Source organism: Hibiscus syriacus, unplaced genomic scaffold (genome assembly GCF_006381635.1).
Source record: "Hibiscus syriacus cultivar Baekdansim isolate YM2019G1 unplaced genomic scaffold, ASM638163v2 tig00003292_pilon, whole genome shotgun sequence".
NCBI lineage: Eukaryota > Viridiplantae > Streptophyta > Magnoliopsida > Malvales > Malvaceae > Hibiscus > Hibiscus syriacus.
The window spans coordinates 96681-112705 of NW_024061968.1; the positions used below are offsets into that span (position 1 = coordinate 96681).

Here is a 16025-nt window from a genome sequence, read left to right on the forward strand (position 1 = left end):
CGTTAACATGTTGACTATGATATGATAGTCGTTTGAGATTCCAGAATCAGATTTCATCATATCTAAATCAACATATTAACATCCAACTCAAATTGTCATCAATTTTTTTATCCAAAAAGGATAAAATTGGAACATATGAAATAATTAAGTGATCATTTTGTAACTTTTAATAATCGATAGACTCAACAAAATAATATCATATACTCAAAAGACTATTTTATAACTTTTGATACTCTATGGTCCTTTAATAAGAAGATTTACCGTATATTTTAATAGCACTTCAATCTATTAATGCGACTGCCGACGCCTCCATTTGCACTTTTACAGAGTTTCTATCACCTGCTTCCAGTCCGTTTTTCTTACTTAAATAGAATCAACTTCAAATTAAAACACGTCAGCCATACTGACTCATCTATTGACGTGGAGAGATTTGATTGGTTGTTAGAAATAAAAAGTTTAGCCGTAACACACCGAAGAGAACCTGCTCCTCAAATTTAAAAAAAGTTTCTTGATATAATTAAGAATTATATTCAATAAATATTGATTCTTTAGATGATATTTTCGGTCAAATTATATAAGTAGACCTTGTACTATGCTTTTTATCTAATTTAAATGTTTGTAATTTTCTATTTTATATCTATTATGAGCTGAACGTTAATTTACTGAGTGCGATATCATAAAATCTTATCCAAGAATCTCAGACGACTATTACATCTCAATCATCATGTTAATGTCCAACTTAGACAACCATCAATTTTTCGACGAAAAGGATGAGTTCGGAACATATATAATGAATAGTTGAGTGATCATTTTGTAATTTTTAGGGATTCAACAAAGCAACACTATATAGTCGAATAACTTAATAAAATAGTATCCTATAGTTGGAGGACCATTTGTATACTTCACAAGTAAATGATCAAACTCGTAAATGAAGTACTAAGTTGTTTCACAAAGAATACATACTACAGGGATCGTTTGTGGAATTTAACATAAATATATTATATAAACTTTACATGAATAAAAACTTAAAAGATGGAGTACAAAAAAGAGAAGTCTTACTATAAAAAAAATGGCTAAATAAAATTTCGAAAAATATTTTAGTGTTTAAAGAATTTTCGTTAAAAATATGTGTTTAAAGTTTTTTTCGTTACATGTTTAGATATCTATCGTTAGAAAAATATCGTTAAGTGACACATGTCACGTTAATTTTTTTTAAATAAAATATTATTTTTAAAAAATATAATTTTTTTATTAGACACCTAAAACTGTAATGATTTTTTTTTAATATTTATTTTAACAAAAAAAAATTATTAAAACATAAAAAATTAATTTTGAATATAATTTAAATATTTATTTTCGTATTAAGCGAAAAGAGAAAGGTGAGAGAAAGAAGGAAATCCACTGTACGTCTCTTCTTCTTTCCTTCATTCTCTTCTTCGGCTCAACGCTGTGTTTGCTTTCGCAATAGGAAGAGAAAGAGAAGGCATCAAAAGGAAAGAAAAGAGCCAATTTTTCCAAATCCATCGATGGCTTTCTTTTTATAATTTCATTTGGCGTTTGAAGCTGTTGAACGGTTGAAGAAGAAGAAGAAGAAGATGGTTGCAAACAGTTTTGATTTGTGGCAGAAAGATGCCTTCTTTTCTGCAGCTGAAGAGGTTCAAGAATCTGCTGATATGTATGTTTATTATTTTAACTTCCATGCCTAATTTTTTGCTTGATTTCTGATTTCTTTAAATTTGTTCATCGATGGAGTTGGTAGGTGATTTGGGATTTTGCTGTTTGAACGTGAGTAGTGTGAGTGTTCGATCGAGTCGAAAAATTTTATTTGTAAATTTTCAAGGCGGAATTTTTAAAATTTGAGCTCAATTGTTCGATTTTATGTTTAAATTTGATGGTAAATATTTATAATATTATGTTACTATCTAATTTTAATTTAAACGATTTTCTATAACTATATGCAATTCGTATATATTTATTCGTATGTTATTGTATGTGATTTATTAATATCATATATATAATTGACATCTCTGACTCCAACATGAAAACCAACCCACTAATTTCCAAAAATTTTGATTTACTATTCGAATTATTAGATTTCTATTCTTGTAACTAGACTCGAATTTAAAATCTTTTCGAGTGAATTCAAGTAGAGTTTTTTCGAGTCGAAAAGACCGACATTTCGAGACGGATTGAGTTGTGTTCACCCTTAATCAGAAAGGGTTTTCTTTAAATTTGGTATTGAATGGAGATCTTGTAATGCTTGATGTAATTCATCAACTACGTGATAAGGGTTGTGTATGTGATGTTTAAGCCAGGGTTTTAAATAGTGGATGAATAGATGGAAAAAATTCACGATTGCATTATCCGCAATAGCATCCGTTATATCCGCAATCGTGATAAACGCGACGCAACCGAAAACGTAACCGCGAACGCTATTTAAAATCTTTTCGAGTGAATTCAAGTAGAGTTTTTTTCTAGTTGAAGAGACCGACATTTCGTGTCGGATTGAGTTTTGTTCACCCTTAATCAGAAAGGGTTTTCTTTAAATTTGGTATTGAATGGAGATCTTGTAATGCTTGATGTAATTCATTAACTACGTGATAAGGGTTTTGTGTATGTGATGTTTAAGCCAGGGTTTTAAATAATGGCCGAATAACGGTGTCTCAGTCGTTATATTACGGTCGTGGCGGTGTCTGAAATTGTTATCTCAGAAAATAACGGTGTGAAGTGGGATCACACCAATAACGGCAGATCGTGGTCATAATTTAACGAATCGCGATAATAGCGGGCTGCTATTCCGCTATTATTACGTTATTTTAAATTTTTTTTAAATAGGTTTTTTTATTAAAATAAATCAGCTCATTCAAAAAAATTTCACGATCGTGATATCCGCAATGACTGCAATAGTATCCATTATATCCGCAACCGTGATAAACGCGACGCAATCGAAAACGTGATCGTAAATGCTATTTAAAACCCTGATTTAAGCTTCAAACATTTTTGAAAAATGAGTTTTTGAAGCTATTTTCATGGCGTCTGTTTTTTTTTTTTTCAGAATGGAATCAGCATATAGGATGTGGATCAAAGAGAAGAGAAAAGGGCTAAAAACTGAAGATTATGCTCAACTTTGTAGAGAATTGCAAACTGCTTTAGGCACTGCTAAATGGCAGGTATGAATTTCATTACTTGAACTAATCACATTTTAAGACATCTATGTTACTTGGGTTTTAGTCTTTGTCGGATGTCGGCAGAGACGGAGTCAGAATTGAACTATGAGGGGTTAAATTGCTTAATTTTGGAATGGTCGGGGTCTTGAAAAGTAATTAAACCAAAACAATTGAGGGGTTAATTTCTTGAAAAGGGAAGGGACAAAACTTAATTCAATGGTTTCAAAATTATCAGTGGCTAAAATGTGCAATTAAACCATCAAATTGGGGGATAATGATGTAAATGAACAGAGTGTTGGACGAACTGTTGATATAACGTTTGCTTATGTTCGTTTATTAAGTTAAATAAATGAGCATGAACAAAATGTTTATGTTCATTTAATAAATGACTGAACACGAAAAACAGTGTGTTAGGTTCATTTATGTTCATGAACAAGCTCGTGTATTGACTCGTTTATAAGTTCGTTTACCATGTCGTTTATAAGGTGTTTAGTCGGTTCTCTTTTTCCTTTTATTTTTTTTAATTTTATATATTTGTGAAGGTACGGACTAAACTGAAGATGAGGTGAATTTTAGAGTTCAAATTGTGAAGCTTAAGAAATTTAAAAACTAATGGTGTAATTTAACTATTTTTCTTTAGCTTGCAAATAAAAGAGTGAAAAAAGTGTTTGTTGTCAAACATTAAACAAACATGTCTACGAACGCTAAACAAACATGTTCATGAACGTTAAATGAATAAACACGAACATCTTCAGAAATAAATAAACGGACACGAACACGAACACGATACTGAAGATTTAAATGAACACGAACCATACATGAGCACATTAAAAAATAAATAAACGATCACGAGCACAACATTAGGGATTGATACTTTGACAAAAATTAAGAGTGGTCTCTTTTGCTAGATACCATTGCCTTTTATCCATTTCTTGGAACCATATACTCGTGTTAATGTTTGCTCCATAATTTTGGATGTGAATTCAGTTGGAAGAGTTCGAGAGAGCGACACGATTGAGCCGTGGACATTGTCGTAGCGATGATACTACAGCAACTAGGCACAACCAGTTTATCGCCGCCGTCGAGAGTCAGATTTTCCGTGTAGAAGCGGCATTGAAAGAATCATTTTCCGAGGAGGGGAAGCAACCCCTCCGGTGGGTTAATTTGGATGAAGAAGAGTGTGATGATTTAGCGATCTTCCTCTCTGGAACTTCGCCGACACTGCAAGCATCTGCCAAGAACACTCGTATGGAGAATCACCATAAGAGAAAAGACGCAGATTCCGATTTCGATGCTACTTGTGACGGAGATACGTCTGAAGTGAAAGTTGCTAAAGATTCTAGTAAAGATGCTGAATGCATCATCGATGTAGGAGACGTCGAAACTTCCGGTGTAAGTTGTGGACAAGAGAGAGCAACCGGTACAAGGAGAACATGGAGTTCACCGAATTTCGATGCACTGCGAATAGTAATCGCTGATGAATACGATAATATAACCCGAGTCGGGTCAGGCATCGAGTCCACACCTAAAGGAAAAGGATCGAAGCAGGTAAAGAACCAGGGCAGGGGGCATCATTTACTTTGTTCCTTTCTTTATACTGATTTCATGCCATGCTACATTTCTTGTATGATCAACATCTTGTGCACGAATATTTGCCAAGTACTTGGGGAACCTAATAAACGTACTATATCGCAGTGCTCTGGCTGCGCCGACGGGTTATTACGACATCTGCAAAGTCCGGTACACTTGCAGTTTAGTTGCTCACTGCAACTTAAACTTGCGTTACTGATTGCTATTTTTCTTATCGGTGAGTTATTTCTCTATTTCGATTCGGGTGTTTTGATTGCTAATAGTCGAGGACTTTGTACGATCGAGCTGCAAGGATCAGGAATTACGTAATACGATCGATGGAGCGGCTGCTACGTGCTGTTGATCAAGAGCGAGAGGTAAAGTCTGTCTCCTCTTTTATACTCGGTTTAGCGACTCGTATTTCATGTATGTGGTACCATTCGTGTAGTCGAAATGCATCAATCGAACACAAAAATGTTTAGAACATCTTTGATCTTTTACCAACTGTGGGTGCATGGTACCATTTGTTGCCGGAAGAAATGCATCTTTGACCTTTTCGTACGACGAGGCAGGGTCGATATGGCTATCGGTGATATCGGAGTGCTCTTGTTTCGTACGACACGACCCGAAACGTTGAAACCTCTGTTCTTAACTGTTTTCCTCCGCAGGTGTTGGATCGATTTCCCCAGGCATCGGATTTCCATTGGGGGGGGTGAAGATTGCGAGCCTGAATCTCGTTCCCGGTTTGTTTTCAAGATCGGGGTGAAACGGCGTCTCGAGCTTGCTCGGACAAGAAAAGTTACATATGACTATCCATAAATCAAAATTTGTGACACTTTAAACGTGAAAATTCAGATTTGGACAGCTTAATTCCTTCTTAGATTAATATCTATTAACTGTTCTTAGATTAACATCCCTTAATATTTCAGATTCGAACAGTTACGTCTATAAAACGGTTGTGCGTTGTTAAAACAAAGATTTTGAATAAATGTTGTACGAAAGATTGTTCAGAATAGACTTTGTGATGACTAATACAAACTGATCCGTGTCGCACAATTGGCTTTGGGTGAGTAATTCTTCCAGCAAAAATTTGTTGCATACATAGAGTCTCGAACTCAAGACCTGCTTGAACAATATTAAATTACTTACTGCTTAAACCGATCTCGTTATTTTATAATAATATTTTTAATTCTTAATATTGAATGATTTTGATAGAATCGTACTCATGTAAGGGCGATTTTATCAAAGACTAGATTTTGAATTGATTTATTTTTAGGTAAAGTATGCAAATGGTCCCGATTATGGGATACTATTTTATTAAGTCCATTGATTATTAAAAGTTACAGAGTGGTCCTTCAACTACAGTCAACTACATAGTGTTGCTTTGTTGAGTTCCTCGATTATTAAAGTTTACAAAATGGTCACCTAACTATTCATTATGTTCTAAACTCATCATTTTCCATTAAAAATTGATGTATTATGTGTTGAACGTTAACTTGTTGATTGTAATATGATAAAATTTGATCTCATAATCTCAAACGACTATCATATCTCAATCATAATGTTAACGTCCAGCTCAGACAACCGCCAATTTTTTAACGAAAAAATGATAACTTTGTAACATAATGAATAGTAGAGTGACCATTTTGTAAATTTTAATAGTCAATAGACTTAATAAAATAACATTTTATAGTCGAAAGACCATTTTATAACTTATAATGAGGACTTAATAAAATAGTATCATATAGGTGGGGACCATTTGCGTACTTTAATCTTATTTTTAAATAGTTGTATATATTTTTCACAAATATTTCTCTTATTCAACCGGTCAATAACACAACACAATTGCAGTCCTCTTTTTATAAATTTCTTTATTGCTTTATTAAATTTGTGACAAAAACATGGGTTTTGCTTTGTGAATTAGGAAGCCTCGGAAACTGCAAAATAGAATGTTTATGACATAATGTTTTTGAGTAAACTACGTATTTAGTCATATATTTATTTTTGTTGTTTCGTTTTAGTCACCCAACTATTCTTTTTTCAAATCACACCTAACTTTACGTTTTAGCTCCATTTTTTATTATCTGTTATTAAAAAATTAAAGGCGATGTTGACATGTCACGTTATGGTAATGTCACATTATCATTGAAGAAAAATAAAAGATTGTCATGTCAACAATTATGTTTATTTGTTAAAGGTGATTGGCCAAAACGGAACTAAAATGTAATATTAGGTATAATTTAAAAAAAATATAGTTGAGTGACCAAAATAAAATTGTGGGAATTGCTGGATGACTAAATAAGTAGTTTGCCTAATATTTTTTTACAAGTGTTGTGGATATGACAACATGAGGTTATTCAAATTTCAATAGCAAATATATTGGACTAAATGTCGGATTATCCCAAAAGTATTCTAAAGTAAAAAAAAAAAAGTTACCACATAAACATTCATTTTAGTACATCGTTTAAAATTTAACGTTAAGTTTTGAATTTTTTTTTGAAAGTTTAGGTACTAAAACGTATTAAACCTGATAGTTTAGGTATCAAACGTGTTAATTTTTTAACGACATTGTACTAAAATAAAATGAAAACAAAATGTTAGGTATGATTTTGAAAAAAATAAAAATTTAGGTATTTAAACAAACCAAATATTACTGACGTGACTTGGTGATAATGTGACATTTATTAGAAAAATAAATAATAAAATATTTACTAAATATAATGATTAGAAAAAAAATCCTTAAAATTTTGATATAATTCCTTAATCTCATTAAAATAAATAATAAAATTTTGGGACTTTGTTCTAACCAATGTATTTAATAAATATTTTAACATAATCCTTTAATTCACGGACACTAAAAACTCACAGTTTTGTTAGTAAAAAACAATCAACAAACTTTGAGAGCTATGATGAACACCATAGATAACCTCGAGGGTTAAATTGATAAAAAAAAGATAAGGGAGAAAATGATAAATTGGGTTTATTACTGGGGTAACAGTGACCCTTAAGCCTTTTTTTATTTAGCTATAGTGATTACAAAGTAGTATATGTTCTAAATATTCTTAATCATTTGACAATATACGCTCAAATACCCTGCTGCAATCGCTGGTACTCGGGTTTGTGACCTTTAAAAAATAACATCGATTCTTTTAATTACTTAAATAAGTTAGTTCGTGCATCTATTCACTTATATTTTTAAATTTAGTTAGAGGTTTAGAGATATTGATTAAATATTTTAGAATATGATGAAAAGTTTTATAACACCATAGAATATTTTATAACATTATGAAATATTTTATAACATTATTGATTATCAGGGAATAGGATTACTGGGAATGTTGTATTTTGTGTTTGGTTGGTTTAGCAGGAATGTAAGATTATCGTGTTTGGTTAAAGGAATAAAATATTATTGGAATGTATATTTGACCAAATTGTCCTTATTATATATTTGTATAATATTACAAATTGTAAAATATTTATATATTTTCCTTAAAAAATTAAATTCATAATATTTATATAAATTTTTTTACAAAATTAAAATATAAAAAAGGTTTAATGAAAGGGTAAATTTTTTTTAATCCCCGAACTTCATATAAAATTTTAATTATAGAATTTTTTTTGTAAATCTAAAATAATTTAAGGATAAATTTGTAATTTAACCTTCGTAGAATTTTTATTATTCAATGATAGAAGAATGAAATTTTTGAAAAAAAATAAAAATTTAAGGGCATTTTAGTCCAAAACGCCGATAATGTTACAATACCTAAGGGAATGGAGGTAATGACATTCCCGGTAATATAACCCAAAAAATCTACTATTGGTAATAAAACATTACCGGGAATGAGATTCCCGACCAACCAAAGATGAGAATGTGATCCTTGAACCAAACACCCCCTTATGATATGGAGCGACAATACTAATGTTGTGGTAATAAGCGTAAATTCTACATTTTATGCTTAGTCAAAACATGTGGAATCAAATCTCTATTTTATTCATGAGAAGATTTTTGCTTGTGATTTACAAGCGGACTACGTTCCTACTAAACAGTGATTTAATTGAAAAAAATAATATATATAAGGATATTATTGTAATTATTCTTAAATATATAAGATAAAATTATATATTTTTTCGGGTCGTATCGGATATTTTTCACCCTAAACTCGAATTCTATCCGATCCGAACATCACATAAAAAAATCCGACCTGAACCGACCCAAACCCAAATTAAAAAAAACCAATACGATCGGGTCTAATCGGATCGGAACCTGTCGGATTCGGGTCCCATACCCATCCTTAAGGTGTTAGGCACAAAGTTTATCAAGAATTAAATCAAATAAAACATATATTAAAATAATTCGTTGTCTAATTAAGGCAAAACAATCCAATGTCCAGCCGGCTGAGCTGGGTACTCGATCAACGGAGCCCATTTTAGTCAATTTCTATTCTGTTCCAAAACTGAAAACAACTCAACCTTTACCCCGATGGCCCCACTCCAAGAACAAGTATCATTAACAATTAATTAACCACTAATTGTAATTAATTAAAGGGTAAAATATAAAATAATCCCTCGACTATAGGACACTATTTTATCGAGTCACTCGACAATTAAAAGTTACAAAATGATCACCTAACTATTTAATATGTTCAAAACTCATCATTTTTCGTTAAAGAATTAACAACAGTCTGAGTTTGACGTTAATCTGTTGTCTGAGATATAATTGTCATTTGAGATTTTGGGATTAAATTTTATCATAACTTGTACAAAATATTAACATTCAACTTAGATCGTCGTCAATTTTTTTAACGAAAATTGATGAATTTAAAACATAATGGATAGTCATGTGAATATTTTGTAACTTTTAATAGTCGATATACTCAACAAAGCAACATCCTATAGTCGGAGGATTGTTTTGTAATTTTAATAGACAGAGACTCAACAAAGTAAAATTATATAGTCGGAGGACTATTTACATATTTTACCCTCAATTAAATTAAGAAAAAGCATGCACAACTTGTTCTTTTTGAGCATTTCTTTTAATTAATTAAATTGATTAATTTCTTTTTCCAGTTGTTCAAAGATTCCATTCATCCATTGGTCCACCATTGCCAATATCATCTTCTTCTTCCTCTTCATCTTCTTACAAAAAAAAATCACAATTAATAATTTAATTATTACAGTTTCTGCAAATTCATTTGCTTCTTTTTTGTAGCCTTCTCCATGTAAGAAAAATCATTAATCATTACATCATATCAATTTAGATTAAACAAAACAAATTTCAACCCAGATTTTCTTTCTTTTCAACACCAAGACAAAGTGAAGAAATTCATATTTTTTTTTTCTTTTCAAAACCCCTTCAAGAAAGTTGGGTTTTCATTGGTATTGAAGAGGGAAGAGTTGTTCTTTCTTGCTGCTCATCACGGTTCTCTCTTCGTTGGCTATGGATCATTAATCAATCAGGTAATCATTTTTGATGTGTTTCCTCAAACCAGCTTTAACCCTCTTTCTTGCTTGTTTGAATAATGCCATTATGAACCCTGATTTTGCGTTTGAATTTGTCTATGATCCATGTTTTTGCTTCAATTATCTTGACACTGGCATGATACAAATTCATTTTATCATTAGATCTTAGTGGGGAACATCAATTCAGAGGACTGGGTTTGTTTTTGAATTGGGTTACTTTTTCAAAATTGGGATTTTTTGTTTGTCTAATTTAGGGTTCTTATGCTCAAAAAAGCAAAAAAGGGGTAAAAACATGAACAAAAATGGAACCATTTCCTTTTGGATTGGTGTATGAAATGGTAAAAAGGCATAGGCATAATAATCACATAGCATGTATGTATGTATGTATGTTGGGGAAAGAAACCCAGATATGTAAATGGTGGTTGAATTGGAAGATTCTAATTTTTACTTAATTTTGCTTTTGGTTCAAGGGATACATCTCTGCTATCGATCCGAGAGCAGAATACCGCGATTTTGCTCTCGGACGATATTTCCAGTTGGTGTTCATCGTCTATTTGTCTTTGTTGTTGATCTTTCAGAAATTCGATTCTCTGCACTCCGAAACGAATCGGCTTTGAGCCGAGTCCAGGAATTGTCATGGCTGGTATCGATGATAATGTTTCGATTATCGGTGATTGGATACCTCCTACTCTGAGTCCGAGGACGTATTTCACAGCTATGTTAGGTGATGATGCTGCCTCTGAAGCTCCTGCAGAAAACAAAACCGTGGGACTCTTTTTCGGATCACGACAGGCGATGACAGCTGAGAATGGTGACACAAAGGATGTTCACAATGGTGGTGGATCATCGAATGAATCGGAGTCGATGTTTGAGCAAAAATCGAGCTCACGGGGAGGTCTGGTGGAAAGGATGGCAGCCAGAGCTGGATTTAATGCTCCGAGATTGAATACTGAAAGCATCCGGTCTGCCGATCCTTCACTTAACCCCAACATTCGTTCTCCTTACCTGACAATACCTCCTGGTCTTAGCCCTACAACATTGCTAGAATCTCCGGTTTTTGTTTCGAATTCGTTGGTAAGTTTGCTTAACTTGAACGTTTTAGTAACATGATAATTATTGCTCTCCGGAACAGATATGATGAAACGCCGTTGTCCTGCAGAATTACATTCCGGAACAATATGTTATACACTCTTTCTTTTGTTACTGAATTTCTGTTTCATATTAATTTCTCGTTTTATCGCTGCAGGCGCAGCCATCCCCGACTACCGGAAAATTCCCTTTCATTCATAGTGTTGATGATGGGAGCTGCAAACCCGAGTCTCATGATAGGAGCGAAGATAACTATTTTGAAGACATGAATGCATCGTTTGCATTCAAGCCTGTTGCGGAATCGGATTCTCCTTTTTTCCTCGGTGCAATGAGTAAAGCAAGTAATCTGTCGAATAAAAAGGTCTTTCTTCGGAATGCACGATGTTATTCACGTTCGTTCATGCTTCCATTGTTACTCGTATTCTAAATGCTGGTAGTTATTCCGATGAATTAGAACTCGGAACGGAGTATTATTAAATTTTCCTTCTGAATGCAGGTTAATCCGGCCGGTCTTCCTCAGCAGTCCTTTCCTAATACTGAAGCTTCGGTACAGTCCGAGTGGTCTCATGCATCTCAAAGTGTAGACCCGAGGAAAGTACACCCACAAAACAGCAACATATTCAGCCTTCAGGCGGATTTTTCTCGATCATCGACGGAAAAAGATTCCGGGAGTAATAACTCTGCAGATCAAAGGGTCTTTGATCCTGTCGATGGGAGTGTTGAACATTCAGTGCCTCTTGATGAGCCACGGGATGAAGAAGGAGATCAAAGAGTTAGCGGAGAGGCCGGTGGTATCGGTGGTGTGCCATCGGAGGACGGATATAATTGGCGAAAATACGGACAAAAACAGGTAAAAGGAAGTGAGTATCCTCGTAGTTATTATAAGTGCACGCATCCGACCTGTCAAGTTAAGAAGAAAGTCGAACGTTCTCATGAAGGTCACATAACGGAGATCATATACAAGGGAGCTCATAACCATCTCAAGCCTCCACCGAACCGCCGATTGTCCATCGGATCGTCCAACTTACTAAGTGACGTGCAACTCGAGCTACCTGAACAAACTGGCCTTCAAAATGGAATGGATGGTGATCCTGTTTGGGCAACTGCACAAAAGGGAACTGTTGCCGCTCCTCAGGATTGGACACATGACCACATTGAGATGACATCGCCTGCAACGATATCTCCCAAGAATGGCAATGGACTGGCACCAAATACTACTCACATTGAATCCGGTGATGCAGTGAACGTCTCATCTACCTTCTCTAATGACGAAGACGAAGATGATCAAGGCACTCATGGAAGTATCTCGTTAGGTTATGACGGTGAAGGAGAAGAATCCGAGTCAAAGAGAAGGTTCACATCTTACAAACTGTTTGAATAATGTTATTGAGATCGCAATGCGAATGTTTTCATGTTTTATACCAGGAAAATCGAAGCTTATGCAACGGAAATGAGCGGAGCCACCCGATCTATTCGTGAGCCTAGAGTTGTGGTCCAGACAACCAGTGAGGTCGATATCCTGGACGACGGATATCGGTGGCGCAAGTATGGCCAGAAAGTAGTGAAAGGAAATCCAAATCCAAGGTTTTTCTTTTTCCTCCGGTCATTGTTCGATATAGCAGTTTACCGTTATCGACTGAAAATATAATGCAGAACATCATTCTCTGTTGTTTTGATGCCAGGAGTTACTACAAATGCACTAGCGCCGGCTGCACGGTGAGGAAGCACGTCGAGAGGGCATCACACGACCTTAAATCAGTAATCACTACCTACGAAGGCAAGCATAATCATGATGTCCCGGCCGCTCGGAATAGCAGTCATGCCAATTCAGCTACTTCGAACTCAGAAATTGCCATGGCTTCTTCCATCCAAACACATGCCCACAGGCCGGAGCCATCGCAACTTCACAACAGCACGGTTAGACCGACATCATTTGGTCCATTCACCCTATCCGGAAGGCAACAACTCGGTCCTTCTCCCGGCTTCTTATTCCGAATGAACCAACCAAGTCTGGCTAATTTGGCAATGGCCGGGTTGGGACCTGGCCAACCGAAGCTCCCGGTTCTGCCTGTTCATCCGTATATGCCTCGCCAGGGTAACGAAATCGGTTTCAGGTTTCCGAAAGGAGAAACGAAGATGGAGCCGATGTCGGAACCCGGCTTGGATCTATCCAACAACACATCAGTATACCAGCAACTAATGAGTAGGCTGCCCCTTGGACCACAGATGTAAAATTCTCTTATTCAGTTCCGAGCAAAAGAAAAAGAAGCATTTATGTTCCTCTTACTTGCACCTTGATCATGTGGGACTTATATAAACTGCAATCAGGGATGAACATTTGACCTAAAACTCGACGATTTTGATTCAATTCGATTGGGTCGATTTTTTTTCTTTTTGAAAATTTTAATTTGAATCGAGTCTTTTAACTATCAAAAGTTACAAAAATCATCTTTCGATTATAGGACATTGTTCTTTTGAGTCCCTCAACTATTAAAAGTTACAAAACGATAATTTGACTATTCATATGTTCCAAACTCGTCATTTCTGTTGAAAAATTTACGATCATCCGATCTAGACGTGTTAACCTGCTAACTGAGATATAATAAAATCATGTTTTAATGATGTCTACTGGCACCGTTCTTGCTTTCAAGCACTGACTCGACGACATAATGTTTTAAGCACTAACTCAATGAAATAATAAATAGAGACTCGATCCACAAAATAAAACTCAAATGATTTTTGGATTAGATTTTATCATATTGCAGTAAGTATGTTAACATTTAGTTCAGACGATCGGCGATCACCAATTTTTTAATAGAAAGTGACAAGTTTAGAACATATAAATATTCAAATGACCATTTTATAACTTTTAATAATTGGATGGCACAATAAAATATTATTTTATAATTAAAAAATCATTTAATAATTTTTAATAGTAGAAATGTATAAAAAAATTCCCTATAATTGATAATGGAGAAAACATTTATATATATCGAGGTGTGACTTTATATTAAATTTATAAAATTATATATATATATATATATATTAGATTTTGTTCGAAAATTTAATATTTTTTAATGTCATATTATTGTAATATCTAAAACAATTATTAAAATAGATCAAAATTGATTAAAAAAATGGGAGGTTCCGCAGCCGCCTAAAATAAGACTAATAAACGGTGTGACCAATAATAAAGTTTACAGGTTAAAAGCGTTACCTACAATATTATAAGTCGGAACCGGAAAAGTTATCAGTCGGAGTAATATAACAGGTTACACTAAAATGTTATACAGGGTAAGAAAATAAGTTATAAATAGTATATATTATGAATACTATTAACATTTTAGGTTACGCCTAAAAGGTTACCAGAATTTAAGCTGACCAGGCATTAGACATTATCACGATAAGAAAATAAGTTAAAAGCTGCAAATGTTATTAATGTATATAAGAAATACGATTTTGACCAATAATATCGTGGTTCACTAAAAAATAGGTTGTGATATGTAATGTTAATATTTTTATTAATAAAATAGATTGTGTTGCGCCTAAAATATTATCAGAGTTTAAGTTAATGGAGCCTTAGATGTTCTCACGATAAAAAAATAAGTTAAAAGCTGAAAATGTTATGAATATATATATATATATAAGAAATACGGTTGCGCCCAATAATATCATGGTTCACAAAGGAAGTAGATTGCGATCTATAATGTAATGTTAATATTATTTAATAAAATAAGTTACTCTCAGGAATGTCACTAAGAAATAGGTTGTGATATGTTATGTTAATAATTTTATTAATAAAATAGGTTGCGTCCAAAAAATTAAAAAGCAGTTCGAAAATTTAAATATCGATACTTAATTTGTTATTCATTTTTATCATTGCATTTGATTTAATATTGAATTAATCACAATGAAAATTCATATTAAAATGTAACTTACACTCCATTTTTGCTTGTCAAAATCAAATGCAATGATAAAAATGAACAGCAAGTTAAAATTAAGCATAAAAATTAAAATTAATGATCAATGCTAAAATTTACGTTTCAAAATTAATATTATCATGATTCAAATAATCACAATTAATATCAAGCAAAATTAAGTATCAAATTATTAAAATTAATTATAACAGATAATATAAAATGATATGAAATTAATGCTAATAAAAATAATTAATAAAATAAATTATTAATAAGATTGTTATTCAAAATCAAAGAGTAAATTTGAAATTAATTAACAAAATAAAAATAAAGTACCAATTATAGAAGATTTAAAACCTAGAAATGTAAACTCTAAACAAGGGAAAGGGGGTTTGCATGCAATTTGACCATCTAAATTAAAATAAAAGTATGGGGGTGGGTAGTGTAATTTAACCATGTATATTAAAACATAAACGTACTTTTGTCTAAAATATAAATAGGACAAACTTTGGGGTTTTTTATGAATCTTAACCATCCGAAATAAAATAGAAATAGGAGGGGTTGGAATGTAATTTTATCATTCAAAATTAAAACTCAACCTCACCGGCGGACTTTCTGCACAGCTTTTCCTGGGCGGCTGACTACGTACGACCGCCGGGTGACTGTTGGGCGATGACAATCCGGGTGACGACAAACGGTCATGTTAGATTTATAATATAATATTTTTCAATGAATTTTTCGACGAGTTAAGGTCTCTGACCAGTGACGAAACCATGTAGTCCCCGAGGGGCCACACAAATTTTTTACCATTTAAAAAAACAGG

At 33.3% G+C, this 16025-nt stretch overlaps 2 protein-coding genes across 2 annotated transcripts; both read left to right on the plus strand.

The window, feature by feature from the left end:
• The first annotated feature begins 1516 nt into the window (after positions 1–1516).
• LOC120175781 lies at positions 1517–5555 on the plus strand. Its single transcript, XM_039182343.1, has 5 exons — positions 1517–1675; positions 3056–3170; positions 4155–4907; positions 5021–5118; positions 5405–5555. The coding sequence occupies exons 1-5, from the start codon at positions 1596–1598 to the stop codon at positions 5553–5555; spliced, it is 1197 nt and encodes a 398-aa protein (XP_039038274.1). The 5' UTR covers positions 1517–1595.
• Positions 5556–10125: 4570 nt separating this feature from the next.
• Positions 10126–13554, plus strand: LOC120175848 (probable WRKY transcription factor 2). Its single transcript, XM_039182409.1, has 6 exons — positions 10126–10193; positions 10775–11270; positions 11443–11622; positions 11782–12638; positions 12711–12869; positions 12968–13554. The coding sequence occupies exons 2-6, from the start codon at positions 10833–10835 to the stop codon at positions 13515–13517; spliced, it is 2184 nt and encodes a 727-aa protein (XP_039038340.1). The 5' UTR covers positions 10126–10193; positions 10775–10832; the 3' UTR covers positions 13518–13554.
• Positions 13555–16025: the final 2471 nt, after the last annotated feature.

Excerpts from the sequence above, each read along its gene's own strand:
- LOC120175781 (XM_039182343.1), top strand. The coding sequence starts at position 1,596 with ATGGTTGCAAACAGTTTTGATTTGTGGCAGAAAGATGCCTTCTTTTCT. Across the intron at positions 4,908-5,020 it reads TACGACATCTGCAAAGTCCG|TCGAGGACTTTGTACGATCG; the intron begins GTACACTTGCAG and ends GATTGCTAATAG. Across the intron at positions 5,119-5,404 it reads GATCAAGAGCGAGAGGTAAA|GTGTTGGATCGATTTCCCCA; the intron begins GTCTGTCTCCTC and ends TTTCCTCCGCAG.
- LOC120175848 (XM_039182409.1), top strand. The coding sequence starts at position 10,833 with ATGGCTGGTATCGATGATAATGTTTCGATTATCGGTGATTGGATACCT. Across the intron at positions 12,639-12,710 it reads GAATCCGAGTCAAAGAGAAG|GAAAATCGAAGCTTATGCAA; the intron begins GTTCACATCTTA and ends GTTTTATACCAG. Across the intron at positions 12,870-12,967 it reads AAAGGAAATCCAAATCCAAG|GAGTTACTACAAATGCACTA; the intron begins GTTTTTCTTTTT and ends TTTTGATGCCAG.